Source organism: Heterodontus francisci, chromosome 7, assembly GCF_036365525.1.
Source record: "Heterodontus francisci isolate sHetFra1 chromosome 7, sHetFra1.hap1, whole genome shotgun sequence".
Taxonomy (NCBI): Eukaryota; Metazoa; Chordata; class Chondrichthyes; order Heterodontiformes; family Heterodontidae; genus Heterodontus; species Heterodontus francisci.
Window position 1 is genome coordinate 117,965,884 of NC_090377.1, and position 27,773 is coordinate 117,993,656.

Here is a 27,773-nt window from a genome sequence, read left to right on the forward strand (position 1 = left end):
TGAGCGTGCAGTTTTAGACTTAGTTTTAGGAACTGAAGACAGGCAGGTGTAAGGAGTGGCAGTGGGAGAGCATTTTGGTGGTAGTGATCATAATTCAGTCAGTTTTAACATAATTATGGAAAAGGACAGAGATGGAACAGGAGTTAGAGTTCTCAATTGGGGCAAGGGCAATTTTACTAAACTGAGTAACTGAGGAGTGATTTAGCGAAAGTGGACTAGAACAGCTACTTGAAGGTAAATCAGCATCAGAACAGTGGGAGGCATTCAAAGGGAAGGGGTTCAGGGTAAACATGTTCCCACAAAGAAAAAGGGTGAGGCGGCCAAATCTAGAGCCCCATGGATGTCAAGGAGCTTACAGGGCAAGATAAAACAGAAAAGGAAAGCTCATGTCCGACACCGAGAACTCAATACTACAGAGAGTCAGCAGTAGTATAGAAAGTGGAGGGGAGAAATCAAAAGGAAATTAGAAAAGCAAAGACAGGACATAAAAGAATATTGGCAAGCAAAATCAAGGCGAACCCAAGGATGTGTAACCAATGCACAGCTGGGCAGCATGCACATAATGAAAGCCATGCTGCCACACAAATATCATTAAGCAAACCATTGGGGTTCTTAAACAATGCTTCTGATACCTGGACTGCTTTGAGGCAGCCCTGCAGTACTCAGGTAATAGCACTCAGCAAGCAGGTATAATTTGTGGTTTCTGCTGTATACTGCAGAACCTCTCCACTAGATGCAGGAAGGATGTTCCCGATGGTGGGGAGTCCAGGACCAGGGGTCAAAGTCTAAGGATAAGGAGTAAGCCATTGGCTTCCGCGACTGCCACAGCTGGAGTATGCGTGCAGTTCTGGTCACCACACGATAAGAAAGATGTGATTGCACTAGAAAGGGTACAGTGGAGATTTACAAGGATGTTGCCTGGCCTGAGAATTTTAGTATGAGAAAAGATTGGATAGGCTGGGGGCTGTTTCCTTTGGAACAGAGGGGGTCTAATTAAATATGACGGGTGCAGATAGAGTGCATAGCAGTCCCTATCTCCTTGTGGGATCATAACCAGGGGACATAGATTTAAGGTAAGAGTAGGAGATTTAGAAGGGATTAGAGAATAATTTTTTCAATAAAGGGTGGTGGGGATCTAGAACTCACTGCCTGAAAGAGTGGTAGAGGCAGAAACCCTCATAACATTTTGAAAGTACATGGATATGTAGTTGAAGTGCCATAACCTACAAGGCTATGGACCAAGAGCTGGAAAGTGGGATTTGGCCTGGATGGCTACTTGTCAGCCGGGTGTGGACACGATGGGCTGAAGGTCCCCTTCTGTGCTGTAAATTTTTATGATTCTTTGTTGTATGTTCACTTAAGTTAAGCCACCCTAGACATCATAACATTTTTACCAGTTAAGAATTGTCTTTCAGATTCCTCGATGTTCTTTACAATGAGACAGTGGAAGACACAAGTAACAATCAGAAATAGAAGGTAACCTAGCGGGTAATAAGAGTAAGGAAATTTAAGGCAATTAATACTAGCAGAGAAAAAAGTACTGGAGAAACTTAAGGGACTAAAATCTGAAATCCCAAAGACCTGGTGGCCTACACCCTAGGGTTCTAAAAGAGATAGCTGTAGAGATAGTGGATGCACTGGCTATGATTTTCCAAAATTCCAGCTCTCGAACAGTCCTAGCAGATTGGAAGTTAGCAAATGTAACACCACTATTCAAGAAAGGCAGCAGAGAGAAAACAGGGGAGTACAGGCCAGTTGTCAGGAAAGTGCTGGAATCTATTGTTAAGGAAGTCTTAACAACGCACTTAGAAAAGTACAGTATGATTAGAACAAATCAGCACAGTTTTACAAAAGAGAAATCCTGCTTGACAAATTTATTAAAGATTTTTGAGGATGTAATAAATAGAATCGATAAAGGGGAACCAGTAGATGGGGCAGACCTCGATTTCCAAAATGCATTCGATAAGATGCCACACAAAAGATTAATGACAAGTTAAGGGGTCATGGAGTTGGGGATGGCACATTAGCATTGGATAGAGAACTGGTTAACGGACAGGAAGCAGAGAGTAGAGATAAGTGGGTCATTTTCAAGTGGCAGGCTGTGACTAGTGGAATGCCCAAGGATTAGTGCTGTGCTGGGGCCTCAGCTATTTACAATCTATATTAATGACTCAGACGAAGAGACAAGAGAGTAATGTATCTAAGTTTGCTGAAGAACAAAGCTAGGTGGGAATGCAAGCTGTGTAGGAGGACACAAAGAGGCTGCAAAAAGATGTAGACAGTTTAAAGTGAGTGGGCAACAAGGTGGCAGATGGAACATATGGTGAAATGTGAAGTTATTCACTTTGGTAGTAAGAATAGAAAAGCACAATTTTTCTTTTTTAAAAAGGCGCAAAACTTGCAAATGTTGATGTTCAGAGAGACTTGGGTATACTCGTACAAGGAACACAAAACGTTAGTTACTGGTACAGCAAGCAATTAGGAAAGCAAATGACATGTTGGCCTTTATTGTAAGGAGATTGGAGCATAAGAACAAAGAGGTCTTGCTACAATTGTACAGGGCTTTGGTGAGATCACACCTGGAATACTGTGTGCAATTTTGGTTTCCATATTTAAAGGAGGATATACTTGCATTGGAGGCAGTGCCACAAAGGTTCACTAGATTGGTCCCCTGGGATGACAGGGTGTCCTATGATGACAGACTGAGTAAATAAGGTCTATATTCTCTGGAGTTTAGAAGAATCAGAGGTGATCTCATTCAAACATTCAAGATTATGAAGGGGCTTGACAGGGTAGATACTGAGACGTTGTTCCCCTGGTTGGGGAATCTAGAACATGGGAGACAGTTTCAGGATAAGGTGCCAATCATTCAGGACTGAGATGAAGAGAAATGTATTCACGCAAAGGGCTGTGAATCTATGGAATTCTCTACCCCAGAGGGTTGTGGAGGCGTCATCACTGAATATATATAAGGCAGAGATAGACAGATTTTTGGTCTCTCAGGGAATCAAGGGATATGGGGAGCTGACAGGAAAGTGGAGTTAAAGCCCAATATCAGCCATGATCATATTTGAATGGCGGAGCAGGCTCGACAGGCTGTGTGGTCTTGCTCCTGCTCGTTATGTTCTTATGTTATGATATATATAAAATAATTATCTAGGATAAGCTACTGCACAACGTCCCATTGTCAGATTCAAAATAGAATCAAGATTGACAACGGTCTCAATATAACCCAACAGAGTAGAAATACTGTATTATAAAGAACAGAAGTCAATCAGGGCAACAGAATAGTCCATTAGGATGAACAGCAGTGACTTAACATGCCAAGACTATAGCATTGTCACAATCCCTCCCAAAGTACATATTCAGCGGATACTTTTCAGACGGCAATTTTGAAGTCAGTCATTTATAGCATTGAAGGGGCCATCTGGCCCATCGAGTCTATGCCAGCTCTCCACTGAGTAATCCAATCAGTCCCACTCCTCTACTCGATCTCCAGAGCCCTGCAAGTTTATTTCCCTCAAGTGCCCATCCAATTTCCTTTTGAAATCATTGATTGTATCCACTTCCACCACTCGCATGGGCATCAATTCAAGATCATTACTATTCGCTGCATAAAAAAGTTCTTCCTCACATTCCCCCTGCATCTCTTGCCCAAAACTTCCAATCCGTGTCCCCTAATCCTTGTAACATCAATTAATGGAAACAGTTTTTCCTTGTCTAATTTATCTAAGCCTGTCATCATCTTGTACACTTCAATCAAATCTCCCCTCAACCTCCTTTGCTTCAGGGAGAACAACCCAACCTAACTTTGTAACTAAAATTCCCCAGCCCTGGAAACATTCTGGTAAATCTCCTCTGCACTCTCTCAAGGACCCTCACATCTTTCCTAAAGTGTGGTGACCAGAAATGGATGCAATACTCTAGTTGAGGCCCAACCAGAGTTTTATAAAGGTTCAGCATAACTTCCCTGCTTCTATACTCTATGCCTCTATTTGTGAAGCCCAAGATCCCATATGCTTTGCTAACCACACTCTCAATATGTCCTGTCACCTTCAAAGATCGACGCACATGCATCTCCAGTCCCTCTGTTCTTGCACACTCTTTAGAACAGTGCCATTAAGTCAATATTGCCTCACCTTATCCCTTCGACCAAAATGCATCACCTCACACTTGTCTGCATTAAATTCCATTTTCCACTTGTCTGCCCATTCTGCTAGCCTATGTCCTGTTGCAGTGAAGTATTAATTATTTTAAGATACCTGCATGGTCCCTTTTCTTTCCAACTATATCTTGAGTCCAATAATCTGCAAAGAAAGAGAACAGCCGTGTCATAAAATATGGCCCAACAGTGTAGTTACTGATGCATATTTGAACAAAAGCAATAGGTTAGGCTTAGATTTAGGATGCAAACCAATTTAACCAGGAGCTGAATTTATTTTCAAGTGTAAGATACATCAACTCCAATTTTAAAAATAAAAATGAGTCAATCTATATGGGAGACTTGACAGGCCTGATGAAGGAAACAGTAACCTGAATCAATTAGTAGTTGTTACAACCAAGGCTGGAGGAGTGCACTGTTTATTCTAGTTCCACTTCTCCACAGGTCACAACATGTATTTAAATTTTTTCCCACTTATCGATAGGATCATAGACTCTATTTTTATCCCAGAATAAAACACAGCAACTAGATTTCTTCAATAAAGAACAAAATTATCAGTTTATTATAAAACAAGTTTTAATCAGTAATGAAGCATAAACACACAGATTGAAATATTAAAGTTCCCTTTTTACCTTAGCCCCTCACACACACATATACACCTGTTAACCAGAAAAATAAAGGAATTTTTTGATTATTGAGCTCTATTACAGACAAAAGAAACACTTGGGCTAAACACTTGCTCATTCTTGAAGGAACAGCAGATGAGATATGCTGTGTTCCAAAACTGGCACACAGTCTGGCCTCCAAGTACACGTAGATGGATCACTGGGATGGCGGCGTTTAGAATTAATTTAGCAGGCTTTTCTTCAAAGACATGAGATGAGATGAGTTGACACAGTGGATTGTCACGGTCTTTTAGAGAGGTGCTGAAACCTGAGCTGGGTTGTGGTCTTCGCTTCTCTCCTTGGAAGTTCTCTCCCTTTTTATACAGTTCAACCCCAAATCAAAACAATTCAAAAGTGAAACTGACAACAGGAGGTGGTCAACCTTTTGACCTGTCACTTCATCATAAACAACTTCTCTAGGTGCCCAAAGTTCTCTGTTGTTTACTGAGCTGGAAGTCAGGTGGTTTCCCGGAAAGGCTCACTGTTGTTGCTGTAAGTCAGCTGGCTGCCTGGAAAGGCTTGTTTTCCCTCACAAGACCTCTCAATGCCCCTTTTAAAAAACATTTGAGTGTCAAGTGGCCTTTACATGACCCCCTTTGAAAACCCCAAAATGTAACATTTCTTCAATCTTTCAATAATGAATCCTCAAAAAATATATTTAAAACACAGAGGCACTTTCAAAACATACTGCAAAGTTTATCTTGATTAAAGCTGTATGCAACTAGATCTTTTTGTGTCTACCATAAAACCCAAGAGCAAGAACTTGTAATAAAGTTCTGATGAAAGGCCACAGACCTGAAACATTAACTCTGCTTCTCTCTCCACAGATGCTGCCTGACCTGTTGAGTATTTCCAGCTTTTTATTTCAGATTTTCAGCATCTGCAGTATTTTGCTTTTATATCAGCAAGAACTTGTAGTTAGATATGGAGCCCTTAATGTATGATAACATCCCAAGGCGATTCATAGAAGCATTACAAGTTGGACATCCAAAATCCAGCACCCTCGGGATCAAGACCATACTGGATTTTGGAATGGGCTGTGCAATCAAATGAAGCAGTGTCCAATATTTACCTTAGTATCAATTCTGGCACTCTAAGGTTAAAAGCCTGCTTCACACTCATAAATCATACATCAACTTGACTTGATATGTAGTTGCAACATCAGTTGGTTTGTCTGAAGTCAGATGTCTGAGGGAGGGAGCCATGCCATTCAAATTACAATGAATGTTTGTGTTTGAAATGTTTAAATCAATGTTTGATGGACAGCGATTTTGAAAATCAAAGACAATTCATTCCACGTCAGTTTGGTTACTGTTTTGAAGTCATTTATCAGCCACTCTTTGTCAAATCAGACCATCTATCTGGAACCTTCAAGAGAATTGGACAAGCCAGAGGCTTCGACAGATGGTTGGGAAAAGAACCACTGAGTATATTTTCAAAAATGTCTGGTCTTCGGACAGCCGGATTTTGGATGTCCAACTAGTATAAAGCAAGATTTGACACCGAGCCACATAAGGCAGTACTAGGGCAGATGGCGAAAAGCTTGGCCAAAGAGGAGCATCATAAATTAGAAAAGAAAGGTGGAGAGGCAAGAGGTGAAGGGAGGAAACTTCAGAGCTGAGAGCAGAGGCAGCTGAAAGCACGCCGCCAATGGTAGAGGATGTGCACGGATAAACAAAGGTAAGCACAGATAGACAAACAGAGCGAGCAATGAAGAATGCACCCATTGAATTTAGTTCAAAAAGAATAATGGTCAAGACCATCAGGCACATCATAAAAAGAGTCCACACTGCAATGAAGGGTCAGTGACTGCGCTGTAGCAGCAATGATGGCACAATTTACTGCCTGGTAGAACACCTTTCCATCTTCTTCTTGAATCATGATGCAGTTGCAAATCTCTGGTCTTCGACTCCAACTACGTAAAAATGAAATTAGCAGGAGCAGCAGTTTGCTATTCAGTCATCACATTCGAACATTTTTTTTAGTGCAGAGAAGAAAATGGACAAATCACACAAGCTAATAACATTCAGCAACACAAAGAAATATTACACAAGAAATGAAGGAAGTTTCTAGCTGGACCATACAGAAGTGCATTCAGTGCATAGAATGTAGTGCAGTACAGGAACATGCTAACCTCAGATAATTATTTTCTCCACGTCCCTCAATATATATGAAGCGTGAATGTCTCAGAAGATTATTTCCCCTATAGCCCCATTTTCATGAAATAAATGTTACATGAAGTTCAATGTTCCTCACTTAAGCATTCCGTGTGTGAGGGGATGTTGTGCTGAGCATAGGAAGCAGCTAACTGGAAAGCGCCAAACACTAGAAATCGGATAGTCTGCCACAATGGAACTGCCCTCATGTCAAGAAGCTTCCTGAATAACAGGAAAAGAAAAACATTTAGCCTTGGAGCCTTGCAGACAGAAAAGCAAAGAAACAATAACTTCAACTACTGAAGTTTATGAGAAGCCAGCATTAAAGTAATCAGGCCTGCAGCTGACAAACGCATGAGCAAGCAGAGGCAGGCAATATTAGAGAGTGAAAAGAGAGAGGGGGACAGTTGCATTCTTCAATAAAGAAAAAAATCTCAAGGCACTTCACAGAGGAATACTGGACGCTGAGCCAAAGGAGTTCTCAAGAAGCACAAACTAGAAATGTTTCTGACACATAACTGGTTCAGCCATCCATCACTGGATCCTGCTGGATGTCAAAGTCATACACTCCTCTTCCAAAATCACCCATTATTCCATGATCATTCTGGTGACCAAAGATAACCCCTGGCACAACACAACACAAATTGAGGTTCACCTTTGAGAACTACCTTTCCTTTACATTTTTCAAAATACATTTGTTATGAAATACCTATTCAAGAACTCTATGGAGAAATCTATAGAAATAACAATTATCTCTGCAATAAACGCAGATTTGAACAAAGTTAGACTGGTTTTACACTATAATTGCAACATCTGTGCAAAGTGAAACCAGTGCAGCAAACTGAAGCTGTAAAAAATTGTAACTTTCTAATTAAGGATTTATTTTAAAAAACACAGGGATTAGAAATAATTGGGTGTTAGAAACAAAAAAACTTGCATGAATTAACAACTTTCACGAACTCAGAACGAACCAGAGCACTTAGCAGCCAATGAAGTACTTTCGAAGTGTATTCATCGTTATACTGTTTGCTTGGATATGCTGCAGTATCACTAATTCTACTTACAAAATTATGCAAAATAATTACCATCTTTAAAAAAGATAAAATGTATGGTGCAATTTAAGTAATACAGTATGTGCAGTTTGTTAATAAACTAAGACTGGAGGAGGTTTCGGAGCAAAGTGAGTGGGGGGAAAGCAGCTGAACGAAAAGTCTCTGTCATGGATGGCATTTATGTACAAAATTGAGAGAAAAGGTTCCAGAGAGCAGTAGGAATGCCAAGCAGATTTTAAATGCCCAAGATAAGAGAAAATAGGCAAAACTAACTTAAATTAACCACTCTAAAATAACTCGTGTCAATTAGCACCAAGATATTGATATTCCAGCTAGACAGCTGTCTAATTTTGTGTTGAAATGAGGAGGAAGTGAAAAAGTGGAGAAAAAAAATCAAATCACATAAGCTTTTTTTTTTAAAAACAAATTCACCCAGTTTTCCAAGAAGCTGTTGGATGCAGGTTATTTTTGTTGCACTTAATATGAAATATTATTTTTAAAAAACAAGATACTTTACCCAAAATGCTGCATTTCGACAGAAAATTATGGTGCTGATGGCATACGGGAGTACAATGATTTGCAATTGGACCTACTATGATATTCTGAATATTTACTGAACTGCACACATGTTGGTCATTTCTTCAAGCAGAAGGTGGCTCTGTTGCACACAGTAAAAGTAACTGTTCAGAGCAACTCTTGCCAACAGAAGTCTTTTGCAGTCTCAGTTATGAAGAATCAGGACTAAATTTCTTTTAAAATCAAAAAGCCAGCTGATAAAAACGAGAACACATCGCACCAGCATAATACACCAGAGCACTATCGGTTCCTCAATACCAAAGAACAGCACCAGCTGTAATCACAGAAACATAAAACATCACGGCACAGAAAGAAGCCACTTGGCCCATCGTGTCTGCGCCAGCCGAAAACGTTCCACTCATTCTAAACCCACCTTCCAGCATTTGGTCTGTAGCCCTGCAGATTATGGCACTTGAGGTACATATCCAGACTTCTTTTGAATGAGTTGAGGGTTTCTACCTCAACAACCCTTTAAGGCAGTGAGTTCCAGAACCCCACCACCCTCTGGGTGAAAAAGATTTTCCTCATCTCCCCTCTAATCCTTCTACCAATCTTTAAAACTATGCCCCCCTCATCACCGACCTCTCTGCTAAGGTAAATAACCCCTTCACATCAACTCTATCCAGGCCCCTCACAATTTTGTACAGAACAATCAAATCTCCCTGAGCCTTCTCTGTTCCAAGGAGAACAACCCCAGCCTATCCAATCTTTCCTCATAGCAGCATTTTTCTAGTCCTGGCAACATCCTCGTCAATCTCCTCTGTACCCTCTCGAGTGCAATTACATCCTTACTGTAATGCGGTGACCAAAACTGCACAGAATACTCAAGTTATGGCCTAACCAATGATTTATACAGTTCCAGCATAACCTCCCTGGCTCTTATATTCTATACCTCGGCTAAGAAAGGAAAGGATTCCAGATGCCTTCTGAACACTGCGGCACAGTGGCGCAGTGGTTAGCACCACAGCCTCACAGCTCCAGGGACCCGGGTTCAATTCTGGGTACTGCCTGTGTGGAGTTTGCAAGTTCTCCCTGTGTCTGCGTGGGTTTCCTCCGGGTGCTCCGGTTTCCTCCCACATGCCAAAGACTTGCAGGTTGATAGGTAAATTGGCCATTAGTAATTGCCCCTAGTATAGGTAGGTGGTAGGGAAATATAGGGACAAGTGGGGATGTGGTAGGAATATGGAATTAGTGTAGGATTAATATAAAATGGGTGGTTGATGGTCGGCACAGACTCGGTGGGCCAAAGGGTCTGTTTCAGTGCTGTATTTCTAAACTAAACTAACCACCTTATCGACCTGTCCGGTGACCTTCAGGGATCTTATTTATTTATTTATTTTATTTTATTTAGAGATGCAGCACTGAAACAGGCCCACTGCGTCTGTGCCGACCATCAACCACCCATTTATACTAATCCTACATTAATTCCATATTCCTACCACATCCCCACCTGTCCCTATATTTCCCTACCACCTACCTATACTAGGGGCAATTTATAATGGCCAATTTACCTATCAACCTGCAAGTCTTTGGCATGTGGGAGGAAACCGGAGCAAACCCACGCAGCCACAGGCAGTACCCAGAACTGAACCCGGGTCGCTGGAGCTGTGAGGCTGCGGTGCTAACCACTGCGCCACTGTCCCTCACTTCCTCTACACCTCTCAGTATTTTCCCAATAATCTTGCATTCCTTTGCCTTGTTTGACCTCCCCAAATGTATCACCTCACATTTCTCCGGGTTGAATTCCATTTGCCACTATTCTGCCCATCTCACCAGACTATCAATATCTTCCTGCAGCCTACAGCTATCTTCCTTACTATCTACCAAATGGCCACTCTTTGTGTTGTCTGCAAACGTCTTGATCATGCCCCCCACATTTACATCCAAATCATTAACATAGATCACAAAAAGCAGGGGACCCGGTACCGAGTCCTGTGGAACGCCAATGGAACAGCCCTCCAGTCAAAAAAAATACCAGTCAACAATTATCCTTTGTTACCTGCCACTGAGTCAATTTTGTATCCAACCTGCTGCATTTCTCTGGATCCCATGGGATTTTTTTTTAACCAGTCTGCCATGTGGGACCTTGTCAAAAGCCTTGCTAAAATCCATGTAGACCACATCAACTGCACTACCCTCATATATCTTCCTTGTTATTTCTTCAAAAAATTTGATCAAGTTGGTCAGACAAGATCTTCTCTTAACAAATCCATGATGACTATCCTTGATTAACCTGTGCCTTTCGAAGTGACAATTTATCCTGTCTCTCAGAATAGATTCCAATAATTTGCCCACTGCTGAGGTTAAACTGACTGGCCTCTAATTATGCGGTCAATCCCTCGCTCCCTTTTTAAACAGAGGTACAACGTTAGCAGTCCTCCAAACCTCCGGAACCACACCTGTATCCAGTGAGAACTGGAAAATGATGGTCAGACCTTCCACTATATCCTGGCTTGCTTCTTTTAACAGCTTGGGCTACATTTCATCACGCCCTCGTGATTTATCAACTTTCAAGCACACTAATCCCATTAATACATCCTCTCTCCCTATGTTAATCACATCTAATAGTTCACACCCCTCTTTCTTAACTGCAATATTTGCATCGTTCCCCCTCTTCTGTGAAGACAGACGCAAAGTATTCATTAAGAATAATACCAACATCTTCTGCCCCAACACAAAAAGTTGCCTTTTTCATCTTTTATGGGCCCTACTATTTACTTAGTTATCTTCTTACACTTAATGTATTGATAAAACATCTTTGAGTTCACCTTGATTTTGCTTGCCAATATTCTTTCATGCCCTCTTTGCTTTTCTAATTTCACCCCTCCACTTTCTATACTGCTCTCAGCTTTCTGCAGTATTAAGTTCTCGGTGTTGGGCATAAGCTTTCCTTTTCTATCTTGCCCTGTAAGCTCCTTGACATCCAGGGGGTCTAGATTTGGCCGCCTCACCCTTTTTCTTTGTGGGAACATGTTTACTCTGAATCTCCCCTTGAATCTCCCCTCTGACACTGATTTACCTTCAAGTAGCTGTTTCTAGTCCACTTTCGCTAAATCACTCCTCAGTTTAGTAAAACTGCCCTTGCCCCAATTGAGAACTTTAATTCATGCTCTATCTTTGTTCTTTTCCATAATTATGTTAAAACTGACTGAACTATGATCACTACTACCAAAATGCTCTCCGACTGCAGAGTGTAAGGAATAAACTAGATGAGCTGCAGGCGTAAATTCAAATGGAAAACTATGATGTGGTGGCCATTGCGGAGACGTGGCTGCAGGATGGTTGGGACTGGGAACTAAATATACCTTGTTATAAAGTTTACAGGAGGGACAGGGGAAATGGCAGAGGGGATGGAGTAGCCTTACTGATTAGAAATAATATCACCTCATTGGTGAAGGAGGATATAATGAGGGGAAGGCATCCAGTGGAGACCATATGGGTGGAATTGAGGAACAGAAAAGGATCTAAAACTGTAATGGGTGTTGTGTATAGACCCCCTGGTAGCAGTTCTGAGGTGTTAGATTGTATAAATGCACAAATTAGGCAAGTGTGTAACAAAGGCATAGTAGTATTAATGGGGGATTTTAACTTACACATAAATTGGGAGAGAAGCAGACTAGCACCTGTCAGAAAGGTAGTGAATTTCTGGAATGTGTCCGGGATAGTTTCCTACAGCAATATGTCCTAGATATAAAAAGGGGGCAGGCAATATTAGATTTAGTTATGAGTAATGAGCCAAATTTAATTAGTAGCCTAACTGTGCGTGAACATTCATCAAATAGCGACCACAACATGATCGAATTCAAGGTAGCGTTTGAAAGTGAAAAGCACGAATCAGCTACTAGAATTTTAGACTTGGGTAAGGCTGACTTTACCGGGACAAGACAGAGACTGCCCAGGGTAATGTGTCAAATGACTGAAGAACAGTGAAGAATATTTAAAGAAACATTGAACGAAATACAGAGCAAGTATATACCCCTGAGAGGAAAAAGCTCCACTTCACAGAAAAAACAGCCATGGACAACTAAAGAGATTAGGGATAGCATAAAACAAAAAGGGCTTACAAAAATCTAAAACGCAGTATAGATCCAGCCGAATGGGATCGATACAAAGACCAGCAAAGGGTCACAAAGCAGCTTATTAGAGCTACTAAAAGAGATTATGAAAGGAAACTTGCAAGGGGCATCAAAATCAATAAGAAATGTTATAGTTACATAAAGGGAAAGCGGGTGATCAAGAGCAATGTAGGCCCACTAAAAGCTGAAAATGGAGATATTGTCATTGATAATGGGGAAATGGCAGACACATGTTGAACAATTACTTTGCCTCAGTATTTACAGTGGAAAAGGATAACTTTTCAACTGAAAACATGGCGGAAGTCCCGAAAAAGTTAATAGCCGATAGGGGACAGGGACTTAATACAATTAACGTAAGTAAAACATCAGTAACAAGGAAATTAATGGAACTAAAGAGTGAGAAATCACCAGGACCTGACTGTTTCCATCAGAGGGTGTTAAAGGAAGGAGGGGAGCACATTGTAGATGCCCTAACTATAGTCTTTCAGAGTTCCCTAGATTCAGGAGTGGTCCCTCTGGATTGGAAAGTTGCATGTCACTCCACTTTTTAAGAAGGGTGAAAGGGGGAAACCAAGGAAATTACAGACCAGTTAGCCTGACATCTGTGGTGGGCAAGTTGCTGGAGTCTATAATCAAGGATAGGGTGACTGAACACCGAGAAAAATTTCAGTTAATCAGGAACAGCCAGCATGGATTCATAACAGGAAGGTCATGCCCGACAAATCTCATTGAATTTTTTTGAAGAGGTGACTAAGGTAGTTTGACAGGGGAGGGGAATGTCTATGGATTTTATTTAATTGAACTTCCAGAAGGCATTTGATAAAGTCCCACATAAGAGACTGTTAACTAAGGTAGAAGCCCATGGAGTTGAGAGCAAATTATTGACATGGTTAGGAAGTTGGTTGAGTGGTAGGCGACAGAGAGTGGGGATAATGGGTAAGTACTCCGATTGGCAGGATGTAACTAGTGGTGTCCCACAGGGATCTGTGTTGGGGCCTCAATTATTCACATTATTCATTAACGACTTGGATGATGGCATAGTAAGTCACGTATCCAAATTTGTGATGATACAAAGTTAGGCGGCATTGTAGACAGTCTAGATGATAGCATAAAATTGCAAAGAGATATTGACAGACTAGGTGAGTGGGCAAAACTATGGCAGATGGATTTCAATGCGGGCAAGTGTGAGATCAAAAAAGGATAGAGCAGGGTACTTTCTAAATGGGAAGAGGTTAAGTACAGTGGATGTCCAAACAGACTTGGGGGTTCTGGTGCACAGATCTTTAAAATGTCACGAGCAAGTGCAGAAAATAATCAAAAAGGCTAATGGAACGCTAGCCTTTATATCTAGAGGTTTGGAGTATAAAGACACAGAGGTTATGCTGCAGCTGTACAAAACCCTGGTTAGAACCCACTTGAAGTACTGTGAGCAGTTCTGGGCACCACACGTTAGGAAGGATATATTGACCTTGGAGGGAGTGCAACATAGGTTTATAAGAATGATACCTGGACTACTGGGGTTAAGTTACGAGGAGAGATTACACAAATTAGGCCTGTTTTCACAAGAATTTAGAAGGTTAAGGGGTGATCTGATCAAAGTCTTCAAGATATTAACAGGAAAAGACAGGCTAGATAATGGTAAACTATTTCCACTGGTTGGAGATTATAAAACTAGGGGGCATAGGTCTAAAAATTAGGACCAGACCATTCAGGAGAGATGTTAGGAAGCACTTCTTCACGCAAAGGGTGGTACAGGTTTGGAACTGTCTCCCACAAACAGCAGTAAAAGCTAGAACAGTTGTTGATTTTAAACCTGAGACACATAGATTTTTGTTAAGCAAAAGATATTAAGGGACATGGGCCAAAAGCAGGTATATAGAGTTAGGCCGCGGATCAGCCATGATCTCATTGAATGGCGGGACAGGCTCGAGCGGCTGAATGGCCTACTCCTGTTCCTATCTTCCTATGTTCCTTCCACCTGCCCATCTTCATTTTCTAAAACTAAGTCTAAAACTGCACTCTCTCTTGTTGGACTTACTACATACTGGCCAAAAAAGTTCTCCTGAATGCATCTCAAGAATTCTGCTCCCTCAATTCCTTTCACATTAAAACTATCCCAGTTAATATTGGGGTAGTTAAAATCCCCTTCTATTACTGCTCTATTGTTCTTGCACTTCTCAGAGATTTGCCTACATATTTGCTCTTCTATCTTCCTCTGACTGTTTGGGGGTCTATACTACACTCCTTTTGTTCCTTAGCTCAATCCATATGGCCTCATTTGAAGAAGCTTTCAACATATCATCCCTTCTCACATCTGTAATAGTTTTTTTTAAACCAAAACTGCCACACCCCCTCCTTTCTGAAACCCCTCCCTATCGCGTCTGAAAACCCTGTAATCAGGAACGTATATGAGCATAATCCTGTAAAAATATACTCAGCATAATCCTTTCCTTATACCTGCATTTGCAAATAATTCAGAAAATACAAAACAAGTGACACTGTCGTCGCTTCAATGTTAAGAATACTAGCATTTAACTGCCCATCCATGTTTTGGAAGGAAATAACATTCCTTACAGTAGCAAAGATGGAATGAAAAAATGGTCTGAGATCACATTATACTGCATAGTTTTTTTGGTACGGACTGGAGAAAGGCACAAGCATCTGTAGAGACATTCCCCCATTTCACAATAAAAAAAGTGATTGTGGCCCTCTATCAATTTATCACAATCAAAGTAACCACAAGATGGTGCATATGAGCTTACGAACCATGCCCACTGCAAAACCATTCTCAGGCAAGGCAAATGCAAGCCTCCACCGAATGAACAAGGTCATAGCAGGAACTTTGCACTTTTCAATACAGCTCTCAAGCGCACAAATCAGCATATAACACCAAGTCATGTGAGTGCACAATTCAGATTACAAGATCCTACAACCAAGAATAAGGCAGCTGTGACAACTGGACAGCCTGATCCCACAGCTTCGACATGTGAATCTCACTTGCAAATTTATTAAGCACAAAGTAAGGACAGTGTGATACGCCAAATTATCTCCGCAGGAGGTCAGATAAATTCACAAGTGGCAATATGAGTCATGAAGCTATCATGAGGATGGCAAACCAGATATCGCATCGCTACTATTCTAATTACTTCACATCATAAAGCTAAAAACTTCTGCCTTATTTGGTAACACTTAAATATACACTGTAATAGAGAGAATGAATCAGAGTTCATGAAAATTAAAACATGCTGCTAGCTGCATGTTTAGCTCAAGTTTGTTTTCTTTTCTTTTTTTATATGCATTCTTGGGATATGGATGTTGCAAGCAAAATCAGCATTTCCTGCCCATGCCTTGTTGCCCTGAGAAGGTCACTAAGTACTGCATGAGTGCACAGTGTGAAGCCAGGAGTTTGGTGAATGAGGGAGTTCAGTGAAGAGGGAAACTATTAGTTAATTAAGAAAAATAAATATAATTCAATTAACACAATAAAGAAGGATTAAGAGTGGGCCTAGGAGGGAGCTAACTGGTCTGCAGGTTCTGAGCTGACCAGCAGCGTTCTAAGGAAAATCAAATGTGACATCAATGGGAATCAGGTAAGTGGTTGATTCGCAAGTATTTTTCCTTTTTTACTTTCTCAACTCGCGGTATTCATTAGTAGCAGGGTTTATTTGTAGTAGCAGAGTTTATAATTTAATAGATAGAGGAATGGCAGGGCTGCCCCAACCTCCAGAGTATACAACCTGTGCTATGTGGCAACTCCAGGACGTTTCTCAGGTACTGGATAACCATATGTGCAGAAGAGTAGTCAGTTGCAGCAGCTTGCGCTCTGGGTTTCGTCACTGCACTACATCCATGAGGCTGAGATGTGGTCAACCCACAGCTTAAGAGTATGAAGGGAGAGAGGGAACGGGTGACCACCAGGCAATCAAAAAGGACCAGGTAGGTAGTACAAGAATCCTCTGAATGCGTCTCACTCTCCAACCGGTATTCAGTTCTGAATACTGATGAGAGTGATGGTTCATCTGGGAAGTGCAGCCAGAGCTAAGTCCATGGCACCACAGGTGGCTCAGCTGCACAGGAGGAAGACTGGAAGAGCCATAGCGATAGATGATTCGATAGTTAGCGGAGCAGATAGGCGTTTCTGCAGCCGCAAACGTGATTCCAGGATGGTGTGTTGCCTCCCTGTTGCCAGGGTCAAGGAGGTCACTGAGCGATTGCTGAGCATCCTAGTGGGAGAAGAGAGGGTGAACAGCCAGCAGCCTTGGTCTACATCGGAACTAATGACATAGGTAGATGAGGGATGTGGTCCCGCTGTCTGAATTTAGGGAGTTAGGTAAAAAATTAGCAAGCAGGACCTCAAAAGTAGTAATCTCCAGATTAATCCCAGTGCCACTCGTGAGTACAGGAATAGGGAGATAAGACAGATGAATGCGTGGCTGGAAAGTCGGTGCAAGAGGGAGGGCTATAGATTCTTGGGACATTGGGACTGGCTCTGGGGGAGATGGGACCTGTACAGGCCAGACGGGCTACACCTGAACAGAGGTGGGACTGAGTTCCTTACGTGACTTTTTGCTAGTGATACCAGGAAGGGTTTAAACTGCTTTTGGCAGGGGGTTGGGGACTTGAGGGAAGATTCAGTTGGAACAAAATCAGAAATGAAAATGGAAGGCAGAAAATTAGAAAATGAGTCTGGAAGGTAAAGGAAACAAAGTTAGAAAATGTTAAAAAGTTAGACAGTGCTCAAAGGTATCTACTTCAATGCAAGGAGTATAGCAAATAAAGCAGATGAGCTCGTGGCACAGATAGACATGTGGCAGTATGATATAGCTATTACAGAAACTTGGCTTAAGGGGGGACAGGAATGGCAGCTCAATGTTCCTGATTACCGGGTTTTTGACGCGATAGAGGGGGGGGGGGATAGAAAAAAGGAGGGGGAGTGGCAATTTTGGTCAAAGACACTATTACAGCTGTGAGAAGGAATGATAAGTTAGAAGGATCATCAAATGAGGCCATATGGATTGAAATAAGGAACAGAAAAGGGGCAGTCACACTGTTGGCAGTATACTACAGAGCCCCAGTCAGAGAGAAATAGTACAGCAAATATGTAGGCAAATTTTGAGAAGTTCAAAAACAATAAGGCAGTAATAACTGCCCGAATATTAACTGGGATAGTTTTAGTGTGAAAGGAATTGTGGGAGCAGAATTCTTGAGGTGCATTCAGGAGAACCTTATTGCCCAGTATGTAGCAAGTCCAACAAGAGAGGGTTCAGTTTTAGACAATTTTAGGAAATGAAGTTGGGCAGGTGGAAGGAGTGGCAGTGGGAAAGCATTTTGGTCATAGTAATCATAATTCAGTTTGTTTTAACAATTCTGGAAAAGGACAAGGATAGAACAGGAGTTCTCAATTGCAGCAAGGCCAATTTTACTAAACTGGGGAGTGATTTAGCGAAAGTGGGCTGGAAACAGCTACTTGAAGGTAAATCAGTGTCAGAGAAGTGGGAGGCATTCAAAGGGGAGATTCAAGAGGTTCAGAATAAATATGTTCCCACAAAGAAAAAGGGTGGGACGGCCAACTCTAGAGCCCCCTGGACGTCAAGGAGCTCATAGGGCAAGATAAGGCAGAAAAGGAAAACGTACTTCTGACACAGAGAACTTAACACTACAGAAAGCCGAGAGGAGTATAGAAAGTGGAAAGATGAAGGAAATTAGGAAAGCAAAGAGAGGGCATGAAAGAATATTGGCAAGCAAAATCAAGGTGAACCCAAAGATGTTTTATCAATACATTAAGAGTATTTGCTCTCTGGCAGCGAGGCCTGGACAACATATGTCAGCCAAGAGCGACGTCTCAATTCATTCCATCTTCGCTGCCTCCGGAGAATACTTGGCATCAGGTGGCAGGACCGTATCTCCAACACAGAAGTCCTCGAGGCGGCCAACATCCCCAGCTTATACACACTACTGAGTCAGCGGCACTTGAGATGGCTTGGCCATGTGAGCCGCATGGAAGATGGCAGGATCCCCAAAGACACATTGTACAGCAAGCTCGCCACTGGTATCAGACCCACCGGCCATCCATGTCTCCGCTTTAAAGACGTCTGCAAACGCGACATGAAATCCTGTGACATTGATCACAAGTCGTGGGAGTCAGTTGCCAGCATTCGCCAGAGCTGGCGGGCAGCCATAAAGACGGGGATAAAGTGTGGCGAGTCGAAGAGACTTAGTAGTTGGCAGGAAAAAAGACAGAGGCGCAAGGGGAGAGCCAACTGTATAACAGCCCCGACAAACAAATTTCTCTGCAGCACCTGTGGAAGAGCCTGTCGCTCTAGAATTGGCCTTTATAGCCACTCCAGGTGCTGCTTCACAAACCACTGACCACCTCCAGGCACTTATCCATTGTCTCTCGAGATAAGGCGGCCAAAGAAGAAGAGTAAGAGGATAGCTAAAGAAAGAGTAAGGCCCATAAAAGACAACCTATCTGTGGGGACAGAAGATGTTGGCATGGTTCTCAATGAATACTTTCCATCTGTCTGCACAAAGGAGTTGAGATATTATAGTTAAGGAGGAGGACTGTGAATTACTGGACGTGATAAACATAGGGAGAGGGGAAGTACTAATGGAATTAGCATCCTTGAAAGTGGATAAATCACCAGGGCCATCTGAAATGTAACCCAGGCTGTTAAAAGAAGCCAGGGAGGAAATAGCGGATGCTCTGACCATCATTTTCCAGTCCTCACTGGATGCAGGTGTGGTTCCGGAGAATTGGAGGGCTGCTAACATTGTACCTTTGTTTAAAAACGGAGTGAGGTTTAAACTGAATAATTACAGGCCAGTCAGCCTAACCTCAGTAGTGTGCAATTTATTGGAATCTATTCTGAGACACTGGATAAACTGTCACTTAGAAGGGCACGGATTAATCAAGGATAGTCAGCATGGATTTCAGATCATTTCTGACTAACTTGATTGAATTTGTTGAATAAGTAACAAGGAAGATTGATGAGGGCAGTGCAGTTGATGTGGTCTACATGAATCTTAGCAATGCTTTTGACAAGGTCCCACATAGCAGACTGGCTAAAAAAAAATATCCAGGGAAATGCAGCAAGGTGGATTCAAAATTGGCTCAGTGGCAGGAAACAAAGAGTAGCTGTTGACGGGTGCGTTTGTGGCTGGAGGGCTGTTTCCAGTGGCGTTCCGCAGGACTCAGTACTAGGTCTTTATGTGGTATATATTCATGATTTGGATGTAAATGTGGGGGTAAATGTAAATGAACAAGAAGTTTGCAGACAGACGACACAAAAATTGGGCGTGTGATTGATAGCGAGCAGGATAGCTGTAGACTGCAGGAAGATATCGATTGACTGGTCAGGTGGGCAGAAAAGTGGCAAATGGAATTCAACTCGGAGAAGTATGAGGTGATGCATTTGGGGAGGTCAAACAAGGCAAAAGAATACACAGTTAATGGGAGAAAACGGAGAAGTGTACAGGAAGTGAGACACCTTGGAGTGAATGTCCACAGATCGTTGAAGGATTGATGAGGGTAATGCAGTTGATGCGGCTGACAATGCCGTGCCTTTGAATCCCCGTTCAGGGAAGCGCGATGTGACACCTGTTTGGGGGGGGGGGGGGGGGGGGGAGGGGGCAGGGAGGGTTTTTCTCTGTGCAGGAGGGGGGTTAAAACGATGCAGATTTGTCAGGGGGGGGGGGGGGGGGGAAGAGGGGGGACAAGGGGGTGATGGGAAGGGGTAAAGAGCAAAGTTGTCAAACAAATGGCCGGAAATGCCACTGGTGGGGAGAGGGGGGGTGAATTTAAAGCTAAGTTTTTTCTTTTTTCTGTTCAGTGCACTGACCTGCCCCTTGAATTTTAAAATCTCCATTAAGGGCTGTAAGCCATTTAAAAATGGCTCCGCTCCTGTGCATCGGCGCCATTGCCGGCGATGGCTCGCTCGCCCCCTCCACATCATCGTGGGGGGCGGGTGCCACGGCCATGCAAATGAGCCACCGCATTTCAAATCCCAGCGGTTCCGTGACGCAGTACCCGTGCAGGCCGGCTGAATTTTTTTTTTACATCCTCCGTCTACTTTGGCAGCAGACTCAGAATCCAGCCCAATTACTCAATAGTTAAAATATTTTTATGCTTTGTCGATGTAGTCATTGTGAGATTACACTTTTGAGATGAATACTTTCTGCTAATCACAAAATGGAAAACATCTAATATACACAGAATAAAAGATAACAAAAAGGCGATTTCACTATTGTATGCAGCCCCAAGACTGGCTCTGGAGAATGACGTACAGAATTAATAGGACTCCCTCAAAAGCATGTACAAGCAAAATTTCAGTAATGCCCTAATCACTCCAGTTAATGGCCCTAATTTCTGAAAATATCTGTGCAGGGTGGAGGCTATTTATAGCAAACAAATACGTGGTAGGTTTGCATCAACACATATGACGTGTAAACTGACATGGAAGTCACAATTCAATACAGAAAAATGCAGATTTCATAAACATATTTGGAAACAAGACAAGAATGGAACATGAATGTGATGTAAGCGTGGGTGCTTTAGGCAGTTCGAAACATTGTCGTCATACTTGACCCCGAGACCACACATCAGCTCCATCTCTACGACTACCTACTTCTATCTCTGTTATATTGTTGATTCCACCTGACTTCAATTCATCCACTGCTGAAACCCTCATTCGTGCCTTTGTTAACTGCAGACGCAACGACTCCAATGTTTCCTGACCGGCCTCCCACCTTCCACTGCCTGCATCCTAACCCGCACTGTCCCGTTCACCCATCACACCTGTGCTCATTGGCCTACATTGGCACCCAGTCCAGCAATGCTTCGATTTTAAAATGGTTATCCATGTTTTCAAAACACTACATAGCATGACCCTTCCCTACCTCTGTAATCTCCTCCAGACCTACAGCCCGCCAAGTTCCCTGCATCCCTAATTTTAATTACCTTATCATTGGCAGTCATGCCTACAACTGCCCAGGTCTGAAGCTCTGAAATTACTCCCCCACACCCCCACCCCACCCCCCCCCCCCCCCCCCAACCACAAACCTCTACGCTTCTCTATCTCTCTCTCCTCCTTTACAATGCTCCTAAAAACTTAACTCTTTGTCCCAGCTTTTTTGGTCACCTGTCCTGTCAAATTTTGTTTGATAATTCTTTCTTTTTTCTTTTCTTTTGGGCCTCCTTATCTCGAGAGACAATGGATACGCGCCTGGAGGTGGTCAGTGGTTTGTGAAGCAGCGCCTGGAGTGGCTATAAAGGCCAATTCTGGAGTGACAGGCTCTTCCACAGGTGCTGCAGAGAAATTTGTTTGTTGGGGCTGTTGCACAGTTGGCTCTCCCCTTGCGCCTCTGTCTTTTTTCCTGCCAACTACTAAGTCTCTTCGACTCGCCACAATTTAGCCCTGTCTTTATGGCTGCCCGCCAGCTCTGGCGAATGCTGGCAACTGACTCCCACGACTTGTGATCAATGTCACACGATTTCATGTCGCGTTTGCAGACGTCTTTATAACGGAGACATGGACGGCCGGTGGGTCTGATACCAGTGGCGAGCTCGCTGTATAATGTGTCTTTGGGGATCCTGCCATCTTCCATGCGGCTCACATGGCCAAGCCATCTCAAGCGCCGCTGACTCAGTAGTGTGTATAAGCTGGGGATGTTGGCCGCTTCAAGGACTTCTGTGTTGGAGATATAGTCCTGCCACCTGATGCCAAGTATTCTCCGAAGGCAGCGAAGATGGAATGAATTGAGACGTCGCTCTTGGCTGGCATACGTTGTCCAGGCCTCGCTGCCGTAGAGCAAGGTACTGAGGACACAGGCCTGATACACTCGGACTTTTGTGTTCCGTGTCAGTGCGCCATTTTCCCACACTCTCTTGGCCAGTCTGAACATAGCAGTGGAAGCCTTACCCATGCGCTTGTTGATTTCTGCATCTAGAGACAGGTTACTGGTGATAGTTGAGCCTAGGTAGGTGAATGATAATACTCCTGTGAAATGCCTTGGGGTGTTTTACTACTTTAAAAGCACTACATAAATGCTGTTGTTATACATACAAACACCAAAAAAGTTACACACAAACATCCACCTATCTTTTCTGCAGGTTTAAGTGTGCAGTGCTTTATGAAGGTACCAACTTGATTTCAACCATGTATATTTATACTGTGCCTTTAACGTGAAAAATGTACCAAGGCACATCACAGAAGCTTCATAAAAACGTATGACACCGAGCCACAAAAGGAGATATTAGGTCAGATGACCAAAAGCCTGGTCCAAGAGGTAGGTCTCATGGAGTGTCTTAAAGAAGGAAAGCAAGGTGGAGAGGCGGAGAGGTGTAGGGAGGGTATTCTAGAGTTAAGGGGCCTATGTAACTGAAGGCTCGGCCAATGGTGGAACAATTATCAGAGATGCTGAAGAGGCCAGAATTAGAGGAGCGCAGATATCTAGCAGGGTTGTGGAGCTGGAGGAGATTAGAGATAGGGAGGGGTGAGGCCATGGAGGGATTTGAAATCAAGGATGAGAATTTTACATTTAAGACATTGCTTGACTGGGAACCAATGTAAGTCAGCAAGCCCAGGGCCAATAGGGGAATGGGACTTAGTGCGAGTTAAAGCACAGACAGCAGAGTTTTGGATGACCTCAAGTTTACGGAAGGTAGAATGTCAGAGACCAGCCAGGACTATGTTGGACTGGTCAAGTCTAGAGGTAACAAAGACATGAATGAGGGCTTCAGCAGCAGATGAGCTGAGACAGGGACAAAGTTGGGCAACGGTGTGGAGGTGGTCGTATTGATGGCACAAATGAGATCGGAAACTCATCTCGGGTTCAAATGCAAGACCAAGGTTGTGAACAGATAAATGAAATTTAATCCAGAGAAGTGTGAGGTAATGCATTTGGGGAGGGCAAACAAGGCAAAGGAATACACAATAAGTGAGGAGTGTAGATGAGCAGAAGGACATTGGAGTGCATGCCCACAAATCCACAAAGGTAGCAGGACAGGTAGGTATGGTAGTTAAAAAGGCAGACAGGATACCTTCCTTTATTGGCCAAGGCGCAGAACATCACAGCAGGAAGATAATGCTCATACTATACAGAACAATTATTAGGCCACAGCTAGAGTACTGCATTCGGTGGTCACCACATTTCATAAAGGACTTGATTGCACTAGAAACGGTATGGAGATAATTTACAAGGATGCTGCCAAGACTGGAAAATATGAGCGTTGAACGAAGACCGGATAGGTTGGGGTTGTTTTCTTGGTAACAGAGAAGGCTTGGGGAGATTTAATTGAGGTGTATAAATTTGAGAGGCCTAGATACAGTAGAAAAGGCCTATTTCCCTTAATAGATAGGTCAATAACCAAGCAGCATCCATCTGAAGTAAACGGTAGAAGGGTTATAGAAGAGTTGAGGTGATTTTGTTTACTCAGAGTGTTGGGGGTCTGGAACTCTCTGCCTGAAAGGATGGTATAGGCAGAAACTCTCATCACATTTAAAAAATACTTGGCTATGCACTTGAAGTGCAGTAACCTGAAAGGCTATGCACCAAAAGCTGGAAAGTGGGACTAGGTTGTACAGTTTGTTTTCAGCCAGCACAGACACAATGGACCCAATGGCCTCCTCCTTTGCTGTAAATTTCTATGGCTCTATGATTCTACGGTTGACGTAACTTTCTAACTGCCACAACAGAAGGTTTCGCATAATACAATTTGACATAATTTATCAACTCTGTTCGTTGAGAAAAGAGGAAGAAACACATGAAACAGGTCCCCAAACAAAATGCTCTGTGGAAGTTTGTGGTCGCCTTCAAGACAAACTGTTATGGCATGTACTTGCCATTACTGCTGTTAAATGTGAACTTCCAAATTGCTACATTTCTAATATAAATTCCTGAAATCCATTTTTTTTCGAGGTATGCTTTAAGTTATGCACTAAAATTCCAGTGCAGTTGCAGTAGTTTTTTAAAAAAAAAGTACAATTATAAAAGCAAGAAACAATTGCAAAAGCTAATGACAGAAATATAGGAATAGAATCAGATAGGAACAGGAGTAAGGGCTATTCAGCCCCTCCAGCCTGTTTCCTTGTTCAGTAAGATTAGGACCTATTTCATTGGATTTCCCTGTAAATGGGAATAGTTTTCCTGTATCCACACAATCAAATATCTTTATCATTTTAAACAACACCTCAATTAGATCACACTTCAACCCTCTATATGCAAGGGCATGCAACCATGTTTATCCACCCCATTCTCATGATTTATCCTGCTATACACACAACGGAGCAATTAAAAGTAAAGGGGTTTGGGCACTGTAGCACTATTCAATGCTCATCCTATTTAATCTTGAGCTTCACAATAATTCCTTGATATTTACCCAATTTGACTGTATATTAATCTGTGCTGTGTGTCTCAAATGGCCTAAGTCTTCCAACAAAGCAAACAACTCCTCAGGTCCTCAAAGAACCAGCTGCAAAAAAAAGACAATTTGCAACACTTGATTTCAACTGGTTTGACTGAACAAGGATGATTTCATCACTGTTAAATCAGCACATTCTGAATTTGTAATTCTGCCCCAGATGGCATGTAATATCTGGTAACATTGTTGCTCAAGTTTAACTGATGTTATCTATCACATTTATGAACAACAATGTCACTGACTGAGGGATGATTGTCCTCAGTTAACCAAACAAATCAAATATTGAAAGGAACACTGCATATGGGTTGAAACAGAATTGAGGGTGAGCAAAACAAAGTTTTTCAGAACTTACAGGTATTTCCATCAGTTCAAAAGAAAATGCATGTTTGTCATCCAACCCTTCTGCCCAGAAACCAGTGAGCCCCACTTATTTATGACAAGCTGGCAATGCTCAAGGCAATCTTGTTCAATAATGCACCCACCACAAAAAAAAGAGAATTACAAGTTTATAACTGTACATAAAATAACTCCGAAAACCTTTCGAGTGCCTGTACTTTTTAAATCAAAATAACTGTCACATTATTCCACAGAGAGAAGGACAATACCATCTCTCTATCCAGCTGGTCAATGATAAAATCACCAATTCACCATTATTGCACAGCAGTATGTAACAAAAAGGTGTTTCAAGTATCCCCAGGAAGCTTCAGACACCAAATGAGACCCTTGCCAAAATTAGTTTAAGTGCCAGTATCTCTCCAAAATCCAGATAGTCTGGTTTCCTCCAGTCTGAGCATCTGGATGCTTATTTATTTCATCTTTAAAATTACTTAGAGCCACAATACTGTCAAATGGCAACTTTGATATTGCATGGTACTGAAATCTTGTGTACCGCCAATCTAGAAACAATTAAAATTCTCCATTTCGAGCATTACTCTCTTTGGAAGAGCTGAACTTCTGGAAATTGTAGCTCAGCATGAGCATATTCCAGTCCAGATTCAACTAGTGAACTGATCGGTTGTTGCAGTGCACTGGACGGATTTGAGGTGGGGGGGGGGGGGGGGCAGAAGAGCAGCAGCATTTTTGTTTTGAATTGAATCCTAGCTCATCGCAGTTGTTTTAGTTATTACTATGTAAGCCCCCAAAATAAAGAAAGGAAGGATCAGATGACAACTGCTGCTTTTTGCTTCAGAACAAGGACTGTTGTCATGACACACCAATCTGTATGATGATCTGAAACAAGATCAGAAATATTCAAAAAATCACATCCTCAACAAGGAAAGTTAGTCAAGCATACATGTTACAATGATGCACAAAAGGTTTGTAAACAGGATGAGTCACTGGAACAGATTATCTGGCAACAGGATATTGAGTTTACTTTGCTGCCAATTCATCTGGTACCTTCTTGCATCGCCTGGCAGGCAATTACGAAGCAAACTGAACACAACTTCAAGAACTTACAAATACACACAACTCAGAAGCCAAGGCACCTTCTGTCCATCCTTCAAGGTACAACTATACGTGAACCAAATTTGCTCCAGACTCATGTTGTAGGTCAAGCATGCTCAAGATTTTTGTCCTCGCACTTTATACAGTATAAACATTTCAAATTGCTGGTATCAATAGATCTTGGTTGTCAACTGTAGGGTTTATTCAACAAAGAGGCAAGAGTTCTGACCTTTCTAAATATCTAGTCCCCAAAATTCAAACAAGTCAAACCAGCAAGAATTACAGGTGAAAATGGAAATTAGTTGCCTGAACTTTAAAAATTGGATTCTGTGGAATTGGTATTTTTACATGGCCTCCAAGCTGTAAGACCCATTTTCCAATCCAGAATAGTTCCTTTAAACACATCATGCTTAAATTTTTACTTTAAAATGGGCCAATTAAACACTCAGTAACTACCCTAGCATACAATCCCTTCCTTTAAGTTTGAACAGAATTCACAATGCTGCTTCAAGAGCTTAGTAGATCCAGCTTGTGCCTCCTGTCTGGAAGACTCACACCAAGATATGTTTCCAGTCACCTGAAGCGCTTCAAAGCTTTGCAGAAATAGATATTTTCCATAGTGTGGCACATTGTGAGGCAAGTGCCAGCAAGCTATGCGATTGTGGAGGATAGCCCAAGGATCCTACCCTCACATGGCATTTACATGTACTTTTAAAATGATCAGGAATGGATCTTTGTCTGATTCCCCCCCTCCCCACTCCTTAGGCCAGTGGGGCGGGGGGTTGGAATGAGTGTACACTCCCTCCATTATCATGCTAAAAGCAGCTCACTAAAAGGTCATGAATTATAGTTTAACTGCTAGGTGCTACCTTGAAAGAGAGCATGGTTTTCACCACAGAAGGAAACCAGTCATTATCACAGATTGTGTAGAAAAGGCCAAGGCCTTTGGGCAATTAAGGAAAAACATACGAAGCAGCACTTTTTGTCCAAAAATGACATGGAGAATGTATTAATTAGGGAGCAAGGAGTTTATTGCCTGACAGCACAACCAAGAAATCACCAATGACCCTAGGGAGACTCACTTTCCACCTTTGGCAAGTGAAAGACAAGTATTTACTATGCAAGTATCACAACACTTATCCTGATACCAATCCTTCAGTACACATTTTGCTGATTTCTTGCTGCAATTGATACTGTGTGGCCTGTTCCCTAATGCAGT

At 42.3% G+C, this 27,773-nt stretch overlaps 1 protein-coding gene across 12 annotated transcripts in view; it reads right to left on the minus strand.

Moving 5' to 3' along the window:
- Positions 1–27,773, minus strand: part of LOC137372267 (double-stranded RNA-specific editase 1-like) — a 428,430-nt gene that overhangs the window by 293,756 nt on the left and 106,901 nt on the right. For 9 of the 12 annotated variants that reach the window (XM_068035992.1, XM_068035993.1, XM_068035985.1 and 6 more), the window contains exon 2: positions 4,263–4,307. The exons of 1 other annotated variant lie outside the window; for it this stretch is intronic. In XM_068035992.1, coding sequence (XP_067892093.1) covers positions 4,263–4,307 — 45 coding nt within the window. Of the gene's footprint in view, positions 1–4,139; positions 4,212–4,262; positions 4,310–27,773 lie in introns of those variants that run through there. 2 more of the 12 variants (XM_068035990.1, XM_068036000.1) reach the window with 2 other exon arrangements.